The sequence below is a fragment of the Peromyscus eremicus genome, chromosome 15 (assembly GCF_949786415.1).
Source record: "Peromyscus eremicus chromosome 15, PerEre_H2_v1, whole genome shotgun sequence".
Taxonomy (NCBI): domain Eukaryota; kingdom Metazoa; phylum Chordata; class Mammalia; order Rodentia; family Cricetidae; genus Peromyscus; species Peromyscus eremicus.
This window is the reverse complement of record NC_081431.1, coordinates 60,320,673-60,342,448: the sequence shown is the minus strand read 5'-3', so window position 1 is coordinate 60,342,448 and position 21,776 is coordinate 60,320,673. Positions and strand designations below refer to the sequence as shown.

At 54.1% G+C, this 21,776-nt stretch overlaps 1 protein-coding gene across 1 annotated transcript; it reads right to left on the bottom strand.

The window, feature by feature from the left end:
• Positions 1-468: 468 nt before the first annotated feature.
• Cntn2 (contactin 2) lies at positions 469-21,527 on the bottom strand. The gene is made up of 22 exons (XM_059280586.1): positions 21,382-21,527; positions 17,273-17,417; positions 16,979-17,154; positions 16,690-16,785; positions 16,173-16,382; positions 15,774-15,873; positions 14,506-14,681; positions 13,991-14,127; positions 13,523-13,652; positions 11,512-11,662; positions 11,274-11,401; positions 10,834-11,009; positions 10,252-10,372; positions 9,625-9,783; positions 9,019-9,168; positions 7,112-7,182; positions 6,567-6,801; positions 6,206-6,318; positions 5,676-5,862; positions 5,241-5,353; positions 4,750-4,918; positions 469-4,362 (listed from the first exon to the last, which is right to left on the bottom strand). Exons 1-22 carry the CDS (start codon positions 21,455-21,457, stop codon positions 4,259-4,261), a joined length of 3,123 nt encoding a protein of 1,040 aa, XP_059136569.1. The 5' UTR covers positions 21,458-21,527; the 3' UTR covers positions 469-4,258.
• Positions 21,528-21,776: the final 249 nt, after the last annotated feature.

Here is a 21,776-nt window from a genome sequence, read left to right as displayed (position 1 = left end):
ATCAAACCAGGACTGCCTGAGTGTATCCCTGTGTGTAATGGAAGTCTGATATGTTCATCATGTGAGTGTCAAACCTGAAAACGAGTGCCCCTCGTTGGGCCACCCTGATCAAACAATGGAGGCAAGTTGGGGTCATTAATCTCCTCATGGAGGGGACTTTTCTTTGGGACAAGAGTGTCAACACTTCCAATGTATTGAAGTCAGGGGACCTGAAGGGGCTCTTTTCTCCCGGTATGCTGACCACCGTTAGTTAGGCAAAACCTGCTCCGGTTAGCCGAATGCCAGTTGCGCTCTGCTGTTGCCCACCTGCAAGCCGCCTGGCCTGTCTTCCCTCGGGTTAGAGGAAGCAGTCTACACAGCTTCCTCAGAGTTGGCCGTGTGATGGGCGGACGACCTGGTTGCAGAACAGGCCTAGGAGGCACGCTTTAATGAGGTGATGAGGACCGCAGCTGCTGCCTGCTGCCTGGGCAGGTTGAGAAAAACGTCTTTATTTAAGAACTGCTTGCTACCAGAGTCAATAAATATTACAAGAGTGAGAACAGTGGGCTGGGGTGGAGGGGCTGCATTTGAACAGGGACTGCCATCAGTGATCCAATGAAGCCCTGAGGTCAGAGCTGTGCAGACTCTGGAATGGGGGCTAAGTTGGAGGTGTCTGGTGCTGAGGCAGGTTGAGTCTCCTCTAAAGCAATTACAGGCTGTAGCCTCTGAAGCTGCCTGGGGCTCTGGACAAAGCTGTCTTGACCCATCCTGTTCCTCTCCAGGCTTTCTTTAATGCCCTGCTTTCCCAAAGCCTGTGACCATATGTATGTACAGGGTCAAGAGGTACAACCCCACCCCCAGCTACCAGCACTGTTCCCAGTGAGCTGCTTCAAGTCCTTTAGGGTCCCCTAATTCCACCTGGAGACCCCCCCCCCCTCGCTAGGTTTGGTCTCAGCAAGACAGAACACCACACTTGAACTAGTAACAGGTACCAGGACCGCTGTCCCTCTGGCACACAGGAGCCCTATTGGCTATTGGACACGAGGAAAAGAAAAGGCGCCTCTGTTGCTGGGAAAGGCATGGGGTGGGGGAGCCTCACTAGCCACACTGAGCTCTCGGCCGGAGCACAGGCGGGCATGGCTTTGGGGACTGCAGGGAGGCAGTGCCCGCTGGAGAAGGCACTAGTTTGTAAGGACTGCTCTGTGGTGGACCCTGTCCTTCGATGGCTTTTTTAAGCTGTAGGGACCAAAGCAGGTGGCACCTCTAAGGCTTTCTTTCCTGTGTTAGGCATTTTGATTCTTGAGATCTCAGCTCCAGGACTCAGCACCTCCAGCCCCTCACGGCAGGACTCCACCCACCCAAGATCCTGAAAGAACACTCAAATTCCTCAAAGCTTACTCAAAAGAAGCCCCTCCCTCATCCCGTGAGGCTTTTCGGACCTTGGCTTCATTCTCTTCTGTTCTTTGTTAAGACTCCCATCCCTGCCCTGTAGCCTCACTGCTTCCCAACTGTTGGGGGTCACCTGCTACTCTGGACATCAAAGCCACTCTCCTCTGTACCATCAGATGGCAAGGAACAGATAGCTCCGTGGTGGCCTGAGTCCTTGTATGGACAGAACAGAGAGTCCCTCAAGAGTTATCTGTAGGCAGCTCTGTCCCTAGCCCTTAGGGCACTCTTGCCCGCGAAGCCCAGCCAGAGTACTTGTTTGTGGCTGTCCCTTTTACCTCGTGTGGTTTAGTGTGAATGGATGGAATCCCTAACAGCCATGACCATAGCAGGAGCCGGCCCACCAGCTTCCCCGGCCTGTAAAAGTCAGGAGGACGCTTGGCCAGGAAGGGTCTCTGAGAAGCCATTTACTCTAGCCCTCTTTTCCAAGCCAGTTAGGGTCCAGGTTTCCTCATCGGGAGTCTGTCCCGTTTATTTGCTCACATGTTGGTGAGTTACCTGTGGTCTTACTACACCGTAGCTAACACTCCACTTGAAGCCTCAGGATGCTGGTACAGCTCCACATCCTCCCAAACAAATTCTACCTGCACGGGGCTAAGGTTTTCCTCTTCTGGGGTCTCCAGCAGCTTGCCTGCTTTTCATGGACCTTACTAGAAGAAATGCTTAGGGGTTGCAGCCTCCCACCTCCCTAGCTAGGTCCAGTGCCAAACCAGCTCACCCTAGATACCCATTTCTCCAGCACCCCTCCTGCAGCCCAAGGCAGTGAGAAATAGGTAAACCTTGGAAGGTTTCTTTCAGTTGCCCCTTTCTAGGACTAGCTGGAGCTTTCCAGGGCTAGGCCCCGGCCAGTAGGGGGTGGAGAGGGGTGCTAGACTAACTTTGGGGTCCCAGTGAGGGAAAATGATCACATGGCTGGTCCTCTAGCACCTTTGTATGTGAGGTGCTGAGATCAGGAGAAGGGGATTTGATCAGCTCCAGGAAAGCAGTCCCTAGCCAGGGGTAGGTTTGGGGGAGGTAGGGAGAAGGTGTGCGAGGGTACATCTTTAAAAAAGTGTAGTGGGTAAATACTAACAGAAACCTGCCCAGGAAAACAGAGCAGGGCTTAAAGTTTAAAAAACCATAACAAAATAGAGCTCTAACTGTAAACTACAGATGGGCCGTGGAGCAGCAGGGCAGGTACCTCTCGAGGCGCCTGCCCTGCTGATCCTGTAGGCCTAGGGCGTGGACACTGGGGTTTCCTGGTCCTGCTGCCTCAGGGTCCTGGTCTCGGGAACTCTGTCCCTGCTTTGGCCTCTTTTCTTGAAGCAAGATGAGGGACTGAGAGGCTTCCAGCCAGCGCCACTTGTCAGTTCCCAGCAGAAACCTGCCTCATGGCCGATGGCTCCTGGAATCTGCCTGGGTTGGGTACATCCATGCTGATCTTCTCATCAGCCGGAACCTCTTGAAGCAGAGGGCTCATCCTCCAGAGGCCTCAGCCACCTTAGTGACCAGGCTGTGACAACTCAGTACCATACCTCCTTCCTCCATAGAGCCTCCCACAGGCAGGTGGAAGACTCTGATGCTTGGCCAAGCCTTGTCACTTGCAGGCCATGTGACCCTAGGAAGTCCCTAACCCTCTCTGGACCTCCATTTCCTCATCTGTTAAGTGCAGGGTATGGGTCAGTCAAGGTATATAAGGCCTCTTCAGTTCTGATAGTCTGGTCTGTCACTGGTAATGTACCCCGAACTCAAGGTGGACTGCCCCCTTTATTAACCCCCTTTTCTTCTGGGGAATCATGAGAGTAGTCGAGGCAGTTTGGGGAGCAGATGTGGCCAGATAATGGAGGGTATTCCTGGAAGCAGGCAGGGCCACATTGATGCTGGCCCTTCTCAGAGCCTTTCCATCCCAGGACAGGGAATGGATGCTGTGTTGAAGGTTGGTTTCCAGGGCCTGCAGTTATGGGAGGTGGAGGCAGCCACGGGTCTGTAGCACAGCTGAAGGGAAGAGAGTGGCATTCAGCTGGACACCTCCCGCCCACACCCTGGAGCGGCCACGAAGGAGGCGTCTCGATGGGGCAAGGCAACTCCTCAAGGCAAGCCCTTTAGTCACCTAGCTACCTGGAGTGGCTGTCACTCTGTCACTCAGTCTGGAGGGTGACAGGGTTGGGTTGGCAGTGCTGGCTGAGAGGGCAGTGCCACCTGCCTGGTGAATAGGCCTTGGGCCCAGGCCGGTGCCCTTCCCATCAGGTGCCGTGGCCTCTCAGCCCCTTGAGCCCCTCTTGCCAGGAGCCTGGGGCCTGGTTCTTGGCTACCCAGCAGGAAGGACTGCCAGGGAGCCGTGGGAGACCAGGCTAGGACCAGCTGTGCTGCACCTCCAGTGAGGACTGGAAGAGGCCCCTCTGTCTCATAGAGGGGAATGGACATCCCATGCTTTCGGCCCACTGCTACCTGGGTTCCTGCTGGGCCTGGGGCTCTGATCTCAGATGGCAGTGCCCACGTGTGGCCCCAGAGGGCCATCGGCTTGATCTGAAGATGTGTATTAAATACCTTCTGCCCAAAGGCCTGTTCCTTCCGTACAGGACCCCGAGGGGTCTAGGCTTTGGGCCTAGTGTTATCATGGAAGTCAGTGCCCAGTGCCTCCTGGTTCAAAGAAAAATTCCTTGCGTGGTTTCCATCCTGTGGCAGAATAGAAATATCCTACCTCCTACATAAAGGGTACTGTTGGGAGTAGGTGCCTAAGCCAACCACTCTCAGGCACAGTGTTGGATCACCTTGGCGCTGGAGGGGGGCTGTGGCCAGTGGCTGTGTCCGTTAGGGTAGATATCCAGCTCGGGTGTGGCAGGCAGTGATAAGATCAGAGCTTCTGGCAGCCGACGAGCATCAGAATCACCACACAAGAGAACATGGGGCCAGGATGGATGGGCCGGACTGCTGCGTTCTCCACCATCATGCTTGTGCCTGAAACCAGCAGTGAAAAGTGTGTGGCTGGAGCCCCACCCACCCAGCCCTACCCTCGCAGTAGGGCTGAGAGCTCTCGAGGGGTGCGCAGAGGGGAAGAACTGAACACCGCTGGTGCCCTTGACCTTGCTCATACGGCACTGGCTAGGGCCTTTGCTCTTGGTCTCCAGCCCCTTGCATTTCCACAAAAGAGGTGCACTTCCTTCCATGCCTTGGGGTGGTTCTGGGGTAGGGGAGGGACAATGACATGGGTACTGTTCATTCTTGCTTGCTTTCTCCTTTCTCCTTGGAGGTCTGGGTCAGAGTTGGCTCCTGGGGACAATCCCTTCACCAATATCTGGGGACCAGTGCTGCTCGGGGTGGAGAGGGGGAGGGGAGAGGCAGTACCTCCATTTCTCACGATGTGGACTTCTGCAGGGATCCCATCCCCTCCTGGCCCTGTGGTTCGAATCTGTACCAGGGCATAGCCAGTGTCTTCAGGCACTGGGATTTCTATCCAGTTCTTGCTGGTGAGGTGGAGTGTGGGAGTTGAGTGTAAGTCATTCTGATACAGCATCTGTGGGATAGAAGTTTGCAGGTACAGCTTCCTGGACCCTCGAGGTTTTGCCTTTTTGCTTCCTTCAATTTCCCATTGTCCGGGCTCCTCATTGGTGGGAGGCAAGTGGGCAAGCAGCTAAAAACTCTCGTTAGACTCCCAGCCCATCACCGCCCTTCCCGTTCTGCCGCCGAACCATGTACCTATTTTTATAGCCTCTACCCAGAGCCCCTGGACTTCATGTCTCTCCCAGCCCCAAAAGCCACACTCCGGTTCCTCAGATCCTTCTTGCTAGGGATTGCGGGTCTCTGTGACCACTGGGAAGATGGGGGCAGTTTCTCACCTTGTAGCCGGTGACTGTGGATTCGTTTCGGAGAGGTACCACAGGGTCCCACTTAAGGCTGAGGCTGGAGCTTGAGAACGTCCAGGAGATGTTGCCAGGAGGTCGCCGTGGTGCTGCCGGGGGAGGGGAGATGTGAGACACTGCCATATGCTTCCATGCCCACCCCTTACCACTGGCCAGCCCCTTTCCGATGCCTGCCCATACATATAGCAGGAATTCTCAGAACCATCTGTCACCATGAAAATCCAGAAGCTGAAAAAGGGAAAGATGCCTCAGAAGCTATGCCTCCACTTCCATATTTCAGTAGGTCCTCTGACCTGCTTGCCTGGGGCAGACCATGTGGCGGGAATAGTGAGTGTCTTACTAGATAAACAAAGGCCCTACAAGTCCCTACCCCATGACACATGCCTTCCCTTATCCCTGGCAGACACTCACGGGGCTTCATGGTCATGGCATCGGCTGACGGGCTAGCTGGTCCAGTACCGGCCCGGTTGTAAGCCCTCACAGTTACGTGGTACTTGGTGTTGGGGTTCAAGCCAGTGACTCGGGCACTGGTGTCTAGCCCCGCGGTCCTCACTCGGTCAGCGGCTGCTTCTTTGTCTCCGGCTTTCCAGTAGCGAATCTAAAAGGGACAGGATATGCTAAAGTGTATGGCAAAGCTTTTGGCTACCCAGTCCCCATGCTTCTCTCCCACCAGGGCTGGTCCTATGGTAGACTCTAGTTTGATCATCTGCAAGCAGGGTCATGTGGCTACGAGCCCCTGCATCTATGGGTACTCAACAGTGTCTAGTCCAAGGGAGGTGTCCAATATATGGGATGAAAGAGGAAGTAGGTGGCTAGTGGGGAGATGATCCTCTTGGTGTGGAATTAGAGATCCCAGGAGGAATGACTAGTGAGCTCCCAAATGTTCCCACCTACTCTGGAAAGCCCAGCCTTGCCTCTTTGTAACCCCAGTTGATGCTCACCTCATACCCCAGGAGAATGCCATTCGTGTCTTGTTGCACAGGCTCCCAGCTCACATTCATCTCTGAGGATGAGGACCCCTTGGCCCAGACCTTGGCAGGGGCCACCCTGGGCTCTGGGGATCGATAGAGAATGGGCATACATTCCCAAGACACCTTTGTGTCCCACAAAGTGGCCCTGACTAGGACTGCATCTGCCTAGGATGTGGGGGATCCCAGGGCCCCCGATGAAGATCAGTGCTCAGGGCGAAGCCCAGGGGACTCCAAGCATACCCTACGCTTGCTTCTCCTCCCGTAGGGCATCCCTTCTCCTTCCCTGTGCCAGGCAGTCAAGGTGGGCCAGGCACCGGGCCCACCAGCCCACCTTCCTCTGCTGAGTACACTAGTGCAGTGAGGCTCTCGGGCCCATCCCCCCGGCGATTGTAGCTTCGGATCTTGACCTCAAAGGGCGTGTAGGGATGGATGCTGTCATTGCTGTAGACGAAGTACTGGGCATCAGCACCAGGCACTCGGGCAGTCTGCCAGCTGGAGCTGCCTTGCCTGCGGAAGGACAGCAGGTAGCCGAAGCCATCTCCATTCTGGTACTCCCGTGACATGGGCTAGGGGCAAGAGCATGGTATGGGCCAGGGGGTCATGGGTATGTGCCCCTGCCCATCCATGTGGCTCCACCCAGTCTTCACCCGGAGGAGTGGCCCTGGGATGCTTGTGCCTTCTCAAGGGTTTAGTGAGAGGCTACAGGTGCATGGGGAGAAGGGAGGGGGGGGAGGGAAGCTGCCTGCTTCCAAGTGAGACTTTAGTGGTCCTTTCGGTTTGCTGCCACTGTCTGGGGACGAACTAGGAAGGGAGGGACGGGGGCATAACTCCTGAGAGGCAAGACACCTGCCTGCGTCTCTGTCCCCGCCCACTTACAGTCCAGTTGATAGTGAGCTCGCCAGGGGCTCCACCCCCTCCGCTGAGTCCTGATGGTGCCACCGAGGGGACTGTCAGGGCCAAGGAACACAGATGTGTCATGTTAGTGGGCGGTTAGGGGAGAAAGCCCCCAGCAGGTGCCTGGAGAGCATCTTAGATGGGACATCACTGTTTGTCTTCCCATAGTCCTATTGGGCATGGGTTCAGAGTCAGGTGAGCCTGAGAACAATTCCCATCTTTGCTGTGCTTTCTTGGGCAAGCTACTTAACCTTTCTCCTCTCCATATGATGATGACAATGTCTCTGTCAAGGTTGAAACGAGAAGAATTTAAACGAGTGGCCAGTCACCATGTAGTGGCTACTCTTGTGTGTCACCCTCAGCCCTGTTGGCTTTGCTAAACCGGAGACCAACTCCAGCTTGCTTAAGTTGATGAGGATAAAGAACCACAGTTAGGGCTGGAGAGATGGCTTAGAGGTTAAGAGCACCGACTGCTCTTCCAGAGGTTCTGAGTTCAATTCCCAGCACCCACATGGTGGCTCACAACCATCTGTAATGAGATCTGGCGCCCTGTTCTGTATGCATAATAAATAATTAATCTTAAAAAAAAAAGAACCACAGTTAATGCAAACAACAAAACCCAACCAGTTTTGTTAGGGGAAACTCCAAAGTATTTTATTACTATTTCTCTCTCTCTCTCTCTCTCTCTCTCTCTCTCTCTCTCTCTCTCTCTCTCTCTCTCTGGTGGTAGATTTAATCTCCCCATCTTTCGTATTAAAGATGAGCACAAGGATGCCTCCATCAGCTCAGAGGGCTGGGTCCTAAGTATCTCTGCAGAGCACCCAGTGTGCAGAGGCCTCCACACGGTGATTGTGTAGCTTTGCATTTGACCCTCTGAGGAACACATTTCCAAGACAGAAAGCCTGAGGTCCAGAGCCGTTAAGCAACTTGTCCAAGTTCATACAGCTAAGGCCCAGCCCAGCTAGACTGTGATCTCCACCCTTATGATCTTAAGGATCATTCTTGTCCCTTTGCATTGTCCTGCATCCGTCCGTTTCTGAGATGCTAGAATCAAAGAGACCCCTCTCATCCCACATCCCAAAAAGTTCGGTCAAAAAGCATGCCCTCCGGAATTTCCTACTCTAGACAGATGGTGGATAAAAACGTTCAATGCTTCCAGAGCATGGAGAGCCAGCCTGGAGCAGGTAGGAGAGCATGCTTAAGGGATACATGGAGGTAGACCCTCCACCATACACAAGCACAGGTCTGGCCAGATGGAAGGAGGGAGACAGGGTCCTGACCATGATGCTATCTTGTGATCCCAGGGCCTCCCCTGGGATGGTGGGAGTGTAGCAGGTAACTCTGGGCAGACGCAGCCCATGTCCGTCTCCCTTCCTGGTTCTCTCCTCACACCCTTCCCTATCTGGGCTCTCACACACATGCACTTTCACTGAGGGTCCCAGACAGATTATCATCCCTTCCACTCCACAGATAGCAGCTAAAAAGGGCCTGGCATCTGGCTGCTTCTCTAGCCCCCTACATAGCACATGTGTGTACACGCCCACACAAGAGTACACGTGCTCACAAGACACCTTCCTCATTAGCTGATTTCTGCAGGTGGTGTACATTTAAAAATGGCTCAAGGTTCTTGTCCTAGGTTCAAGATCAGGCTCTCCCCGGGTGACCTTTCTGACCTTGTTGAAATCAGCGTAAGCTGAAACATGACCACAGAGCTGCCCTGCAGACATGTGTTTCAGCAAGGGGTTTGGATCGGGCAGTTTGTCCATGCAGCAGCCTTGCCTCTCACTTCACATCGGAGCCCAGGACTGGTAAGCAAATTGGGGCTTTGTTCCAACCCCCGCTGGGCACCCTCTGCCGAGAGAGTTTCCTTTAGAACCCCAGAAACTCACCTGCTTCCTTGGTCCGGATTCGGCTGGATGGTCCGCTGGGCTCCCCAGTGCCCAAGATGTTGCTGGCTGAAACTCGAAACTCATAGTCCATCCAAGGCATGAGACCCAGCACCTGGGCAGTCTCGGCATTGCCCTCGATGTTCACAGGATCTGCAAGGCCCCAGGGGTCAGTGGCTAGCACCCATTTATTGCTGGGATGAGGCAGCTTCTTCTGGGCCTGTGTGATCTTTGTATCCTGCCCTTGTCATGGTACCACCATATGCTAAGCCTTCAATTACTCTGACTGAAAAGCTCCTGAGCTCTGATGCCTCAGGGCCTTTGCCAATGCTGTGTGCCCCTCACTCCACACATTTGAGCATGCTGGCAATCTCCAGCAACAATCCTTTGAAGGCTTCAAAGGCACAAGTGCCTCCTCTGGTCCTCTCCTTACTTTCCTGCTGGCTATGAATGCTTCCCTGCCTGCCTAGGTGTTCTCTGGAAATAGAGAGCAAAATTTAATTCTCTTTGAAGCCTTCAGCTCAGCTGTTGACCCTCTGACCCCTGTCTCCTGCTGTGCACACAGTGGGGGCTTTATCAGTACTGACCCAGGTGGGGCCTCACACTTACTGGTCCGAACCTGCTTCCACTTCCCGGCAGGCGGAGTGCGAGCTTGCAGTGTGTACTTGGCAATGGGGCTGTGATTGTCAAAGCCACGACTCCAGCTAACCTGGACAGTGGTGTCTCCAATGTCTCTCACCACCACCCCTCCTGGGGGACCTGGGGGACCTGTCCCAAGAAGCAGAGTACACTGGATCAGAAGTGGACAGCTCTCGATTTGAGTCAGTTTTTTCCAGACCCATCTTGGACTGGCTCAATATCTAGACGGAGCATCAGAGGGCAGGAAAGACTGGGTGGGAAGCCAGAGGATAGGGACAGGGTAGAACAGTGGGTAGTGATATGTCTCAGACTTGGAGGCTCAGAGAGGCTGTCCCTAAGGGGATGTACAGATTTCCCAGCACTGAATCTGGAACTCGGGCTCAGCAGAGTCTTGGGGGCATTTAGGGGACATTTTCTCTCTTGAGTATGGCTTCAGAAGGAACATTCTACTCATCTAGGACCTACGAAGAACCACATAGGAACTCAACAGACGTGTCCATCTCTGTGGCTTCTGTCAGCTTTCAGGGAGGGAAGGGAGGTGGGAGGAGTCAAGGAGCCTAGAGCCTCTCAGGGAACTGGGTAGCTGACTCCCATCACCTCGGACCAGGACTGTGGCCTCCTTGGATGCACCGTCCACCACTGTCTGGGCCATGCACATGTACTTCCCTCCATGACGTAGCTGGGCGTTCAGGATAGTCAGGTCCCCAATAGTTTCCTTCTGTGCACAGGGAACAGCAAGGTGTGATGAGTCAGGAAGAAGCCCTGGTTAGTGTAAACAGAACCCGGTTTCTCTGGCTGCATGGCATCTATGCCCTCTGTGCCTCGGTTTCCTGATCTATTCAATGGGAAGAATCTACTTGGTGCCACTGAACAACAAAGTGTGTCACACAAGACAGTGTGCACGGACCAAGTTAATGATGGCATTTGTACTGGGGAAGAGGGACAGTAGCAGAAAGGACCTTCTGGGGCACTCAGAGTGCTAAAGCTGGATTCTAACTTAGAATGGGCACTGGGGGGATCTAGGAAAGGTGGCTGTCAGTCCTAAAATGGACTTACTGGGCACTGCCTCGAGGGTTAGGGAGAACTTTGGAGGGCTTGAAGGTGGTGGTTGCGGAGGCTATCTCAGGTCCCCTGTCTTATCTGGAAGAAGGGAGAGTTATAAGACCCCCCCGACCTTACCACACTGGCCCTCCGGTAGTGACCTCCAGGCTTATCGAAGTCAATGGGAAAGTCATCCAGGGTCCAGGTGAATGTGAGGTCCATGGTGGGGTCGTGGGAGGCGTGGCATTGCAGGGTGAGGTTATCACCCACATTGATGTCAGCACTCGAAGGAGCAAGGGTGATCTTGGTTGCATCTACAAAGCAAAACAGCCACAATAAAACAAGGCTCTTGGGTGTCAAGGATGGAAAAGTCCCAGGCCAGGGAGAGGCTCCTTCCTATACCCCAAGAGAAAAATTCATGAGCAGCCAGATTCTGGAGGCTGGCCAGGGGTGGTCCCAAGAGACACTAAGTTCTGAGGTAGCCTTGGAAGCAGAAGTATACGGTGCCAGGAGCAGACAGGCTGACAGAACAGCACCCCAGCTGCAGACCCCGGGTCTGAACAGAACACAGTCCTTACCGCGCACAGACAGGATCCCAGTACTGTTAGCTTTGCCCATGAAATTCTCAGCAAAGCAGGTGTATTTGCCTTCATCCGATCGACTGATGTTCCTGATAATCAAGGTACCATCTGAAGTGACAGTCACTCTGCAGCAAGGACATGAAAGATCTAGTCAACCCAGGATAGACACACTGGTGGCTATGGGAAGGGGACTGGCCTCCAAGAAGCCACCTCAGCGGTGGCACACAGAACCTACCTGGTACTGTTCCCCAGAATCTCAGTGCCCTTGCTCCAAAGTATTGTAGCCTTCGGGGCTGCGCGGGGCTGGCAAGGGATGCTGATCTCTCCCCCGCGGGCTGCGGGGATCAGTCGTCTCACAGGGTTCTGCCTGAAGTCGGGGGCCAGGGCTGCAGGAAAGGAGTTACTTACACACCCACCCTGTGATAGCCACAGCCCCTCCACCCCGCTAAGAAGATGTCACCTGGCCATGTGCTAAGCACTATCGGGGCCACCGGAGACCAACCTCTCAAGTGGCCGCAGCGTCTCTAGAACTCAAGTCCACCCCTGCACCATTACATCTCCCTCAACCCTCTCCCTCACACCTGCTCCAACCTCCTATCTGTCTTGCTTTCACTTTTTTTTTCCTTTCAAAGATTTATTTTTCACTTCATGTATATAGCTGTTTGCCTGCATGTACGTGTGCGCCAACACCTTCATGCAGTGCCTGAGGAGGCCAGAAGAGGGTATCGGCTTCTCTGGAACTTGAATTACAGACAGTTGTGAGTTGTGGGTACTGGGAATGGAACCCGGGTCTTCTGCAAGAGCAGCCAGCGTCCTTACCTGTCAAGCCATCTCTCCACCCCACCGCACCCCACCCCACCCCACCCCTGACCCTCAGCTTTCCTTTTTAACCCTCTGAAGTCACCACGCCTTTCTTTTTTTTTTTTTTTTTTTGTTTTGTTTTTTTTGTTTTTTTTTTGTTTTTGTTTTTCGAGACAGGGTTTCTCTGTGTAGCTTTGCGCCTTTCCTGGGACTCACTTGGTAGCCCAGGCTGGCCTCGAACTCACAGAGATCCGCCTGGCTCTGCCTCCTGAGTGCTGGGATTACAGGCGTGCGCCACCACCGCCCGGCCACCACGCCTTTCTTGCTTCAGGATCTTTGTGCTTGCCTAATGTTACCTGAAAACCCCCCAGATCTCTACAAGGCTGGCTCCTTCAGGTCACGTCCAGGTGACTTCCTCAGAGAGTCTTCCCTGACCACTCCATCTAACAGGCTCACCTCAGTACCCCTGCTCTACTGGATTTTCTTATACCACATTTTTAGAGTATCTGGAATGAATTTCCTGGTTATTTATTCCTCTCCCTCTGTTGGATTGTACAGAACTTGAAGGCAGGTGATCTTTTTTGTTTATTTCTCAGGAGATGTTGAATAAGTATTGGTTGAATAAATGAATGAAAGAAAGAATGAGTCTTGGGACTGGAGAGATGGCTCAGTGGTTAAGAGCATGGATTGCTCTCGCAGAGGACCTAAGTTCAATTCCCAGTGCCCATATGGTGGCTCACAACCATCTGTAACTCCCGTTCCAGGAAATCAATATTTTCTTCTGACTTCTATGGGCATGTGATACACATACAAATACAGGCATTCATACAAATAAAATTAAAAAAAGAGTAGTCTTTGTTGAGCCTATTAAAAACTTAATAAAGGGTCCACATGTCCATCTTACAGCAGAAAAAAAATTCATAGCAAGCTCAAATGCCTAATGTTTCCTTGGTCCCTGTCAAATGAAGGTCAGGCCTTTCACAGTTCACCCTTGCCTCTCATTTCGCCTCAGAGCAGTGTTCAAGGGGCAGTATGAAGCATTTCTTAAATGAGGAAACTGAGGCATAGAGTCAGGTGACTTGCCACAGGCCACAAAGCTGCAGGAGCTAGGTTAAATAAAGATCGCTAGTCACTGCAGAGAACATGCTTTGTCTAGCCTGTCCTTGGAGAACTCCCAGTCTGGTATCTTGAAACTGGTGCTACTTAGCTACTACTCTTCTTTAATTTTATTTGTATGAATGCCTGTATTTGTATGTGTAACACACACACACACACACACACACACACACACACACACACACACGCTCCTGTGCAGGTGTATGCATACAAGCATGGGTTTGGAGATGCGAAAGCTCTGACCCACCCAGCCACAACCTGCATGTTCCAGGGTTGTTCCTCCCCCCACCCCTCCCACCCCTGCCCCGCCCTGCCCCGGGGTCCTTTACCTTGCACAGCCAGCTCAGCACTGGCATAGATGGTGCCATGCTTATTTTCTGCCACACACTGGTACATGCCAGAGTCCTCCAGGCTCAGCTTAGAGAATCGCAGGTCCCCAGCCAAGACCTCCACCCGGTTCTGTGCAGAAGAGCCAAGGCAGGGCAGGGAGATCAGGACTGTTGGAGGGGCTGGGGGTGTGTGTGTGCAGAGGCTCTAGGCCGACATCAGGATGGGGGTTCATGAGTGCAGGGCTGCCTGGGTATCTTAGGCCTCCTCGAGGCCAGACTTAGGATCACATCCCTATTTGGTACGATCCCAGATCTCTAAGATCCTGCACAGCTGGCCCACCCGTGGCCATGTGACTCCGGCATGGGAAGCAGCAACAGAACATCCCAAGACCTCCTGGTTGGTCCGTCAGGGTAACGGGGCCAGCAACAGAGGACGCTCACGTCGGAGGGAGCCCGGGGGTTTCCTACCTGGGAGGTCAGGGGCTCCCCGTTTCTCAGCCAGCGCACCATGGGCCGAGGCTTGCCTGCCGCTGCACAGGCCCAGCGCAGGTTAGAGCCAATGTCGGCTTCTGTGTCTGAGATCACCTGGAGCCACTCAGGCTGGGCTGTGGGGAAGTAAGAGAGAAAAAAACCTGGACTGGCTGGGAGGAGCCGTAGGCTCGTTAAATAGGGAATTACAAGGGTGCAGTATTTGTAAGTGACGGCAGAGGGCGCTGTTGGTGTTCTGGGACGGCGAGACAAAAGAAGTGGGGGCAGGGGAAAGCTGGCACTCTATGGTTGTGCTCGCGACTGCTTTAGCAGCTAAATCACTTGAAAGGCCTGCGTGCTTTTTGTATGCCTCCGCCGGGCTCCGAGATGGCCTCTCCAACTATGCTTAGTAGTCCCGGCAAGGGCCAGAAGGCTCGAGCCAGAGGCCTTCCTAGTCTCTTTGATTTTCATGCTGTTTCTTCAAGGAGAAGGGAGGTGTCCCCCCAGCTCTGTACCCTGCACAATGATGCGTCCCTGGACGGTGTCACGGCCCTTGGAATTCTCTGCCTCACATTCATAGGTGCCCTCATCTTCAAAGCTCACGCTGGGGATCTGCAGGGTGGGTTCCGCGGTGGCCCACTGAGGGGACAAAGAGCCATCCACTTTGCGCCACTTGATCCTGGGAACGGGGCTGGGGTGGGGTGGGGGGAGAAAGAGCCAGAGGGGGTGAGCCGAGCTGGGCATGCTCCTCACGTGTCCACAGAGCCTATCTATACTCACCGGCCCTCCTGAAGTGCCGGACAGGGTGAAGGGGACTCTTTTTGGGGGAGGGGCAGAGGGGAAGAAGACACAGACAAGACTAGGAACATATGCAGGGCAGAGACAAGAAGAGGGCTCCCTGTCACAGGCCCCCTGTCCCCAGCCACGGTGGTGAAGCCAATGCCACTGGTTTCCCATGTGGTCTGTACTCCGAAGCCAGCTTGCCCTCTCCCACAGTGGTCAACAGGGGCCTGTGAGCTGGGTCTTTACAGGTCCCCCTTTCACATCACCCCACTTTCCCAAGGCACTTTGGTTATTAGTAATCTGTATACTAAAATGGGCTAGGGAACCACTGACTCTAGAGGGGTCAACGTATTACCCTGCCAAATGCTCCTTACACATCTTTTTCTGGAGGCCCAATAACTTCCCACATAGCAGTGGCTAAGGAGCCCTGCTCTAATGAACCTTTTTTTTTTTTTTCTTTCTGGGAGAGCAAGAAAGGCTTTCCGTTGTCGTTTTTAAAGACCTAATGTAACATTCATGCGGCCCTTGTTAAATGCCAAGCATCATTCTCAGGGCCTGGTATCCATTAACTCATCTAATCTTTGTAACAGTCTTACAGGGAAGGCACTGTTACCATGACCACCCACGAGTCAGAGAGCCCAGACTGAGATGTTGTAGTTTGCCAGAGGTCTCCGAGCCAGCAAGTGGTGAAGCAGGGCTTTGAACCAGCAGGATGGGGTCTGCACACTGTGCTTCCTGCCTCTAGGCCTGGGTGCTCCTCAAACTACATTTACTGTTGGGAGGACCATATGATTCCCTCATGCCTATAAAGCCCTCATATATAATGTCCTCCTGGCAGAACTGGTTTCCTTTGGTGGTAGGTGATGCCTGTTGGGTGCCCAGCACCCTGCTAGCCTACAGACTTTGCCCTCTCTCATCCCGGGGTCCCTCCTGCTCCTGAGGGGCTTTGAAATGAAACTGCCCAGTCCCAGGACACTCTTGGCCCTCCTATGGTACTTACTTCCCAAAGGCAAAGCACTCCAGGGTGACCTGCTGCCCGACCAATGCATAGGTCTCTGGGGGGAACCTGGCTTTGATGCTGGGAGCAAAGAGCCGGGGATCTGGGGAGAGAGACATGTAAATCATACACAAAGGCCTCCAGGGAGGCGCTTTGTGTTCAGGGGCCTTGTGCCTTCCAAAGTCCACAAGCGTCCAAACACAAATGTTTTGAATCTTTAAACATTCCCTTTCCTCCTGGGGGCCCGGGCAAGGCGCTCCAGGAAGACCAGCTGCCCAACCAGTGTCTAGGTCTCTGGCAGCAGGGCCCCATGCCCTCGGAGCTGCTCTTCTTGTGTTTGGGGGGTAGTCCATTTTCTCAAAGCCTATTTCAACCCCCTCCTCACAGCCCCGCGATCCTGACCTTCAGCAGCCAGGTTGAGCTGCGCGAACTTGCTGAAGACACTCTTGGTGGAGAAGTCCATGTGGCTGGTGGCCAGACAAGAGTAGTTGCCCAGGTCGGAGGCGTTGGTCCGGGCGATGTATAGGTTTCCTGTGGTCTGGGACACGAAGTGACGCCCATCCGTTGGGATGAAGTTGGGGAACTCATTGAGGAGCCAGCGGTAGGACAAACCTAGAAAGGAAGGAAGTTTGAGGAAACTAGGGCAATCTGGGCGGGACCCTGACATGCTGCACGCTCTGCCTTCCCAGGAGAACTTGCAGCTCTAAACAGGGGTGGGGGTGGGGCATGTAGAGGGAAGATATGGCTTCAGCTTTGTCCTGAGGATGCTAGGTACTGGGGACACACTCTCAGGTCTAGCTAGGAAATAGCAGAGCCATTGAAGTCGCCTCCTGTCCTGTCTTTCCTCTTCTGAGCATCCACAAGTCCTTTCTGGTACACTTCCCTCCCAGTCTTACCATGGCCCAGGATCCCCACTTACCTGGGTAGTGGGCAGGTGGGTTACAGGGCAGCATCACCCCCCAGCCCTCGTGGGTTTTCACAGGGTCTCTCTCTTCCTTGGAGAATTCCTGCAGGACTGGAGATGGAGAGCAGGGCTCAGGCACCGTCTTCAAGCCTGGGGCTCCCCAGCTCCTCCTCCATGGGGAAGAAGCGGTGTCTAGCATGCCATTTGTGGGCAGGAAAGCCTGAGGCTGCCACCTGTCCTTCCTGGGCACCTTTTTCTGGCCCCATCTACCCACACCCAACATCTTGGCTCCCATGGATCTCACAGCCGAAGCGGAGGACAGCCTCCTTGCTGACGACAGTGCCCACTGGGTTTGAGGCTAGGCACTGGTAGACACCAGCATCCTGTGCCTTGGTGGGGCTCATGATGACCAGGTTGCCCCCCATCAGTTGGTGACGGGAACTGGGTTCCAGGTTCATATCCGTGCCGTTCATTTTCCACCTGCAGCAGGAATGAGTGACGGTGGAGAGGGGACCTCAGGCCTGAATGGGTAGGGCTGATATGAGGAGAACCTGTATGGTTGCCCAGGGCCTCCCGGCACCTATGGCGGGGACCTCACCTGTAGGTGGCTGGAGGGCTAGCTCGGGCACGGCAAGCCAGTGTCACCTGATCCTCTGTGGACTCCTCTGGGAATAGCAAGCCTACAGGCTGGTCTTCAAAGACAGGTCCAAAGGTGGCTGGGGTTCCCTGGACAAAACTCCATCCTGCAAACAGGGGGTACCACGAGAGGCTCAGGGTCCGAGACAGTCGAAGTCCAATGTTAAGGGCATGCTGTGCGGCAGAACTTAATGGAGACGCCTCATTTTCTGCACTGTCCAGTAGGTGGCCCACATGTGGCAATTTTTGAGGATTTGGAATGTGGCTTAGCAACCAAAATTTAAATCTAATTTTAATTAATGTAAATAGCCTGTGCAAGTCCCATCAGTCCATGTTTGCATGGTCAGTAACCTACCTACAGTCACGTATTAAGCATCTGCTGTATACCTGGCACTGGGCTGTGAAAATGAATCGGACACACAGTCCCTTCCCTTGAAGGACCTTGCCGTACAGGGAAGGAAACAGAGAGCAGACAGGGCAGGGTGGCATGTCACAGAGTGCTTCAGGGACAAGATACTGTGAGACTCTCAGGGGCCCTCACACAGGTGTGGCACGTGAGATGTCACCAGCGGGAAATGCAGAAAAGGGTATGAGTTCCTGGAGTCCAGCGCTCTTCAAGGGCAGTGTAGCCCAGTGAAAAGTGCTCATTTTGGGGGCTGGGCTGGGGCCGCCTTGGGCAAGTTACAGCCCCCTCCCCCATGGGTTGATCTGGTGCTCTCCTGTGAAAAGAGCAGGAATTCACTTCCCAGGTGCATGACAGGATCTACCCAGGAGAAAGCAGGGAGGGCCTGGCACAGAGGGCAAGCTCATCAAGCAGCTGTTAGACCCAACTGGGGACAGCGGGTGGGGGGAGACGGAAGGACGGATGTTGGGTGTGTGGTGGCAGGCCAACTGGTGACATTTGGAAAACTGTGTCACATCTCAGGGGAAAAAAAATAAAGGCCCAGTGGCCACATGGTCAATCAGGCAGGTGGTGTTGCTTGGCGAATGGGCTTCACCTTGGCCTTTCCCAGCCCTGTCTCGGCCACCACCTTGCTCTGCACACACCATTGTCCCATCTCCCCAGAACAGGGTCAGCAGGCAGCAGGGCTGGACAGTAGACAGTCCTTCACACCTGCATCAGCACAGCAGGGGGGCGGCCCGGCCACTGTGGGATCAGGTGGGAGCCAGGCCCCCTAATTGGCTTCCATCTCTCACGCAGCGGATTTCAGACCTTCCTCGTCGGGTGTGTGTGTGTGGGGGGGGGGGGGGGGATGGGAAGAGGGAACTCCATTAACCAATTAGTGCCTTCTTTCTGGGCACATCCAGCTGCCAGCCCTACTCCAAGCGTGGTCCCTCTGCTGCAGCTGAGGCCCAGCTCTGGCCTCTTGGGAGTAGGGGCATCTGTTAAGCAGCCCTCTGAATGAGGGATGAGGTAGGAGGCAAGGCTTCCAGAATGGTCTGCTGAAGACTTCCCTTGAGTCCCGTTCCTGTTGCCTCCCCCCACCCCCACCCCGGCTCCCAAATACTTGTCACTGTCCTTTGCCGCTGCCTGGGGCCTCAGAGGTGCCGGCTGACAGCAATTGCATCATCTCCCCCGGAAAGCCCAGCTTAATCCAGAGTTAATGATGATGGTGGGGGGTAGGGACCCTGTCCCAGCTGGGACCCCCTGGAGAAAGGGGAGGGGGAGGGCAGAAGGGAGGAGAAGGAGGGATGCGGAGGCAGCGGCGGCGGCGGCGGCGGCGGCGGCGGCGGCGGCGGCGGCGCTGCTGGGAACCACCTTAGACAATAGCGGCTTCCAGGAACTCAGTCTGGGTGGTGGGGGCGGCAGAGCGGGGCCTCGGCACATTGGTACTTTAAGATTGTCTTTCTTCTTGAAAAAGCTTTGCCCTCTACACTCAGCCATGTGCACACCTTCACACTCACCCCATTATTCACCTGTACACACCTCTGTGTCTCACCTGTACATGTTCTAACGAGGTTCTCACATCACACATATGCTCACATACAGATGTCTCCCTAAGCCAATCAAATGGCCAGATACACATCTATATGCTCTTCTATCCCAGGCAGGAACAGCCAATAGCTCTGCTTGCTCATTTTATATGTATGTTGTGTATTCATAAGTAACTCTACTCACTGGTAATAATTAAGTTATAATAAGAATAGTGCTGTTGATCGAATTGATTACTGTTTCCTGATACCATACTCCAAATTCTTTCTCATAGCACTCTTAAGAAGGGAGGTGATTCTCACCCACAAGGACTGAGACTTAGGAAGGTTTAATAACTTGCCCCACCTCAAAGCAAAGGAGGAGATCTGCCCTCGCCAGCCTCATCGTGCAGCCAGCATTTTTAACCACAGCGGCCACGATTTCTGACTTCAGGTTTTGGAACCATCCGAGGCCCTGGTTCCACCCCCAGAGGCCTGAAACCAGAAGTTCTGGGAATGAAACCCAGAAATCTAGAGGATAAAAAATGCTTCTGAAAGGGGCTGGAGTTGAGGTCATCAAGGTACAGGCTTTGCCTCACTCACACTCACACACACAGCATCTGGTCCACAGATGACCTCACATGGCCCACACTTCCTCCATAGCTACAGACTTACCTGTATATGCTGTCCCACACATGTACACAGGGGCCAAGGCTGCCCCTGTCCCACGTGCGCTTATTCTTTGTCCCCAGTTACTGTTTTCCCCAGAAAAGACATAAGAACTGTTGCAGTAGAAGGAAGGAGCCAGAGAGATGCTAGTGAAGGAAGATGCAGCGCCTCTCCTCGCCCTGGGTTGTGAGTGGTCCAGAGCTCTACTCTAGGATCAGGTGAGCAAGCCAAGAGCAGAGAAGCACTTCCCAGGTCTCAGTAAGGAGTCTATCTACAATCAGGCCACACGTGGGAGGTGGCAGCCCAGGTCCTGGCTCTTTGGCAATTGCCTTCTGACTCATTTAGATCAGGGTACCCTGAGCGGTGTGCACACCTCTTGCTTCCAAAAGAAGTTGTCCCCAAGGGAGGGGGTACGAAGGGTCTTCTCCTCCGGCCTCTCTCAGTGGGAATCTCTTGCTCGGTAAAGTGAGAGCTTCCCACCCTGGCAGTTCCCCCAGTCTGGAGGACCCTGCGGGTAGATAGCTAGGCCCAGGGTCTTGGAGTTAGCCCGACTTCTCAGCACCCCCATCAAGCTGGGTGCAGGGTGGACCATAGCAGCAAGGACCTGGTGAGAGCTTCTGAGCATGCCAGCCGAGATGAAGATCTAAAGAGCATGGCTGTATCTTGTGAGTGAAGGGAGGGTCTAAACTGCGGGATGAGTGCCCCTTCTCCCCCGTAGCTCTTTGGGGAAAAAGAAACCCCTGTTGATTTGAGTTTGGGATTCAGGCCCAGCCAAACAGTAGCCAGCTGGACTCCCAGCACAAGCCCTGGAGATACCCAGCTCCAGGACAGGAACTCCAGCTCTCCTCGCTCCCTTCTCTCCTTTCTGCCAGCTGCTTCCCATCTGATCTGAGCCTAGAGAGAGTGGCATGGAGATGGGGCCCTCTGTCGGCAGCCCTGCTCTGACTCCTCTGGTCCCTTTCCGCCCCTCGCACCCAGGTTGCCTCAAGAAAGCCCTTCAGCATTGTTTGGAGTACCTGTTATCCCCTTGGGTCCAGGACCCTGGAGCACTCTTCAGGAAAAATTTCTGGATATGATGGAGGTGTCCCGTGGCCTGGGGTGTCCAAGGTGGCTAGTGAGCACTTGGCATGTGGCAAGTACAGCTGAGGGCATCATTTTTCATCTGAACGGCATGTTAGTCCAGGGGCCACACTTGGTGATGCCTACCACACTGGGCAGTGTAGTTCTGGAGGTCACAGCTCCAATGGTTAGCATGGAGATCTGGCTGTGCCACTTGGTGATGTCTGACCCAGAGGAAGCTACTCAGCTCCTCTGGATCATTTTTTTCTTCATCTTCAGCATAATAAAGATCCATTCCCTTTCCTCCTAACTTCAGAGGTAAGGTAAGATGCACAAACGGGAAGGATTTAGCAAGGAAATGGCCTCAGCCATGCAGAGCAATTGCCACCTAAGTGGTAGCAATGACTTAACCATATAATCAGGCACTCTTACCTGGAGAGGGGACCAGGGCCACTGTGGCCAGCACCAGCAGCAGCAAGTGTGGCTTTTTCCTGCCGGGTGTCCCCATGGTGGGTGTTTCAGGCAGAGGCAGAGTTCAGAGGACAGGAACCACAGCCCAGCTCCAGGAGAATCAACTGGAGACTTCGAGACACCTAAGGAGACAGAGGATGAGGGCTCTGAGCCACGGCGCCCTTCCCAGCTGCAAGCACATCTGGTTAGTGACTTGGTTTCCTATCTCCCTCGGGTCCCAGAGGAGGGGCTTGGTTATTATGAAGGAGCTCTTCCAGGGCTGAGTGCCTCTTATTGCCCCCACCCCCCACCTCTCCGGGGAGTCTGGTTCTGCTCAGTGCCCCACCCTCCATCCAGCAGGTGCTGATCAGGAAGTG

Bases quoted from the DNA above. Each gene is read 5' to 3' on its own strand.
- Cntn2 (XM_059280586.1), bottom strand. From the start codon at position 21,457: ATGGGGACACCCGGCAGGAAAAAGCCACACTTGCTGCTGCTGGTGCTG. The intron at 11,010-11,273 runs GTAAGGACTGTG...TTTGCTTTGTAG, and splicing joins TGGGATCCTGTCTGTGCGCG to ATGCAACCAAGATCACCCTT. The intron at 4,919-5,240 runs GTGAGAAACTGC...TCTATCCCACAG, and splicing joins CCACAGTCACCGGCTACAAG to ATGCTGTATCAGAATGACTT.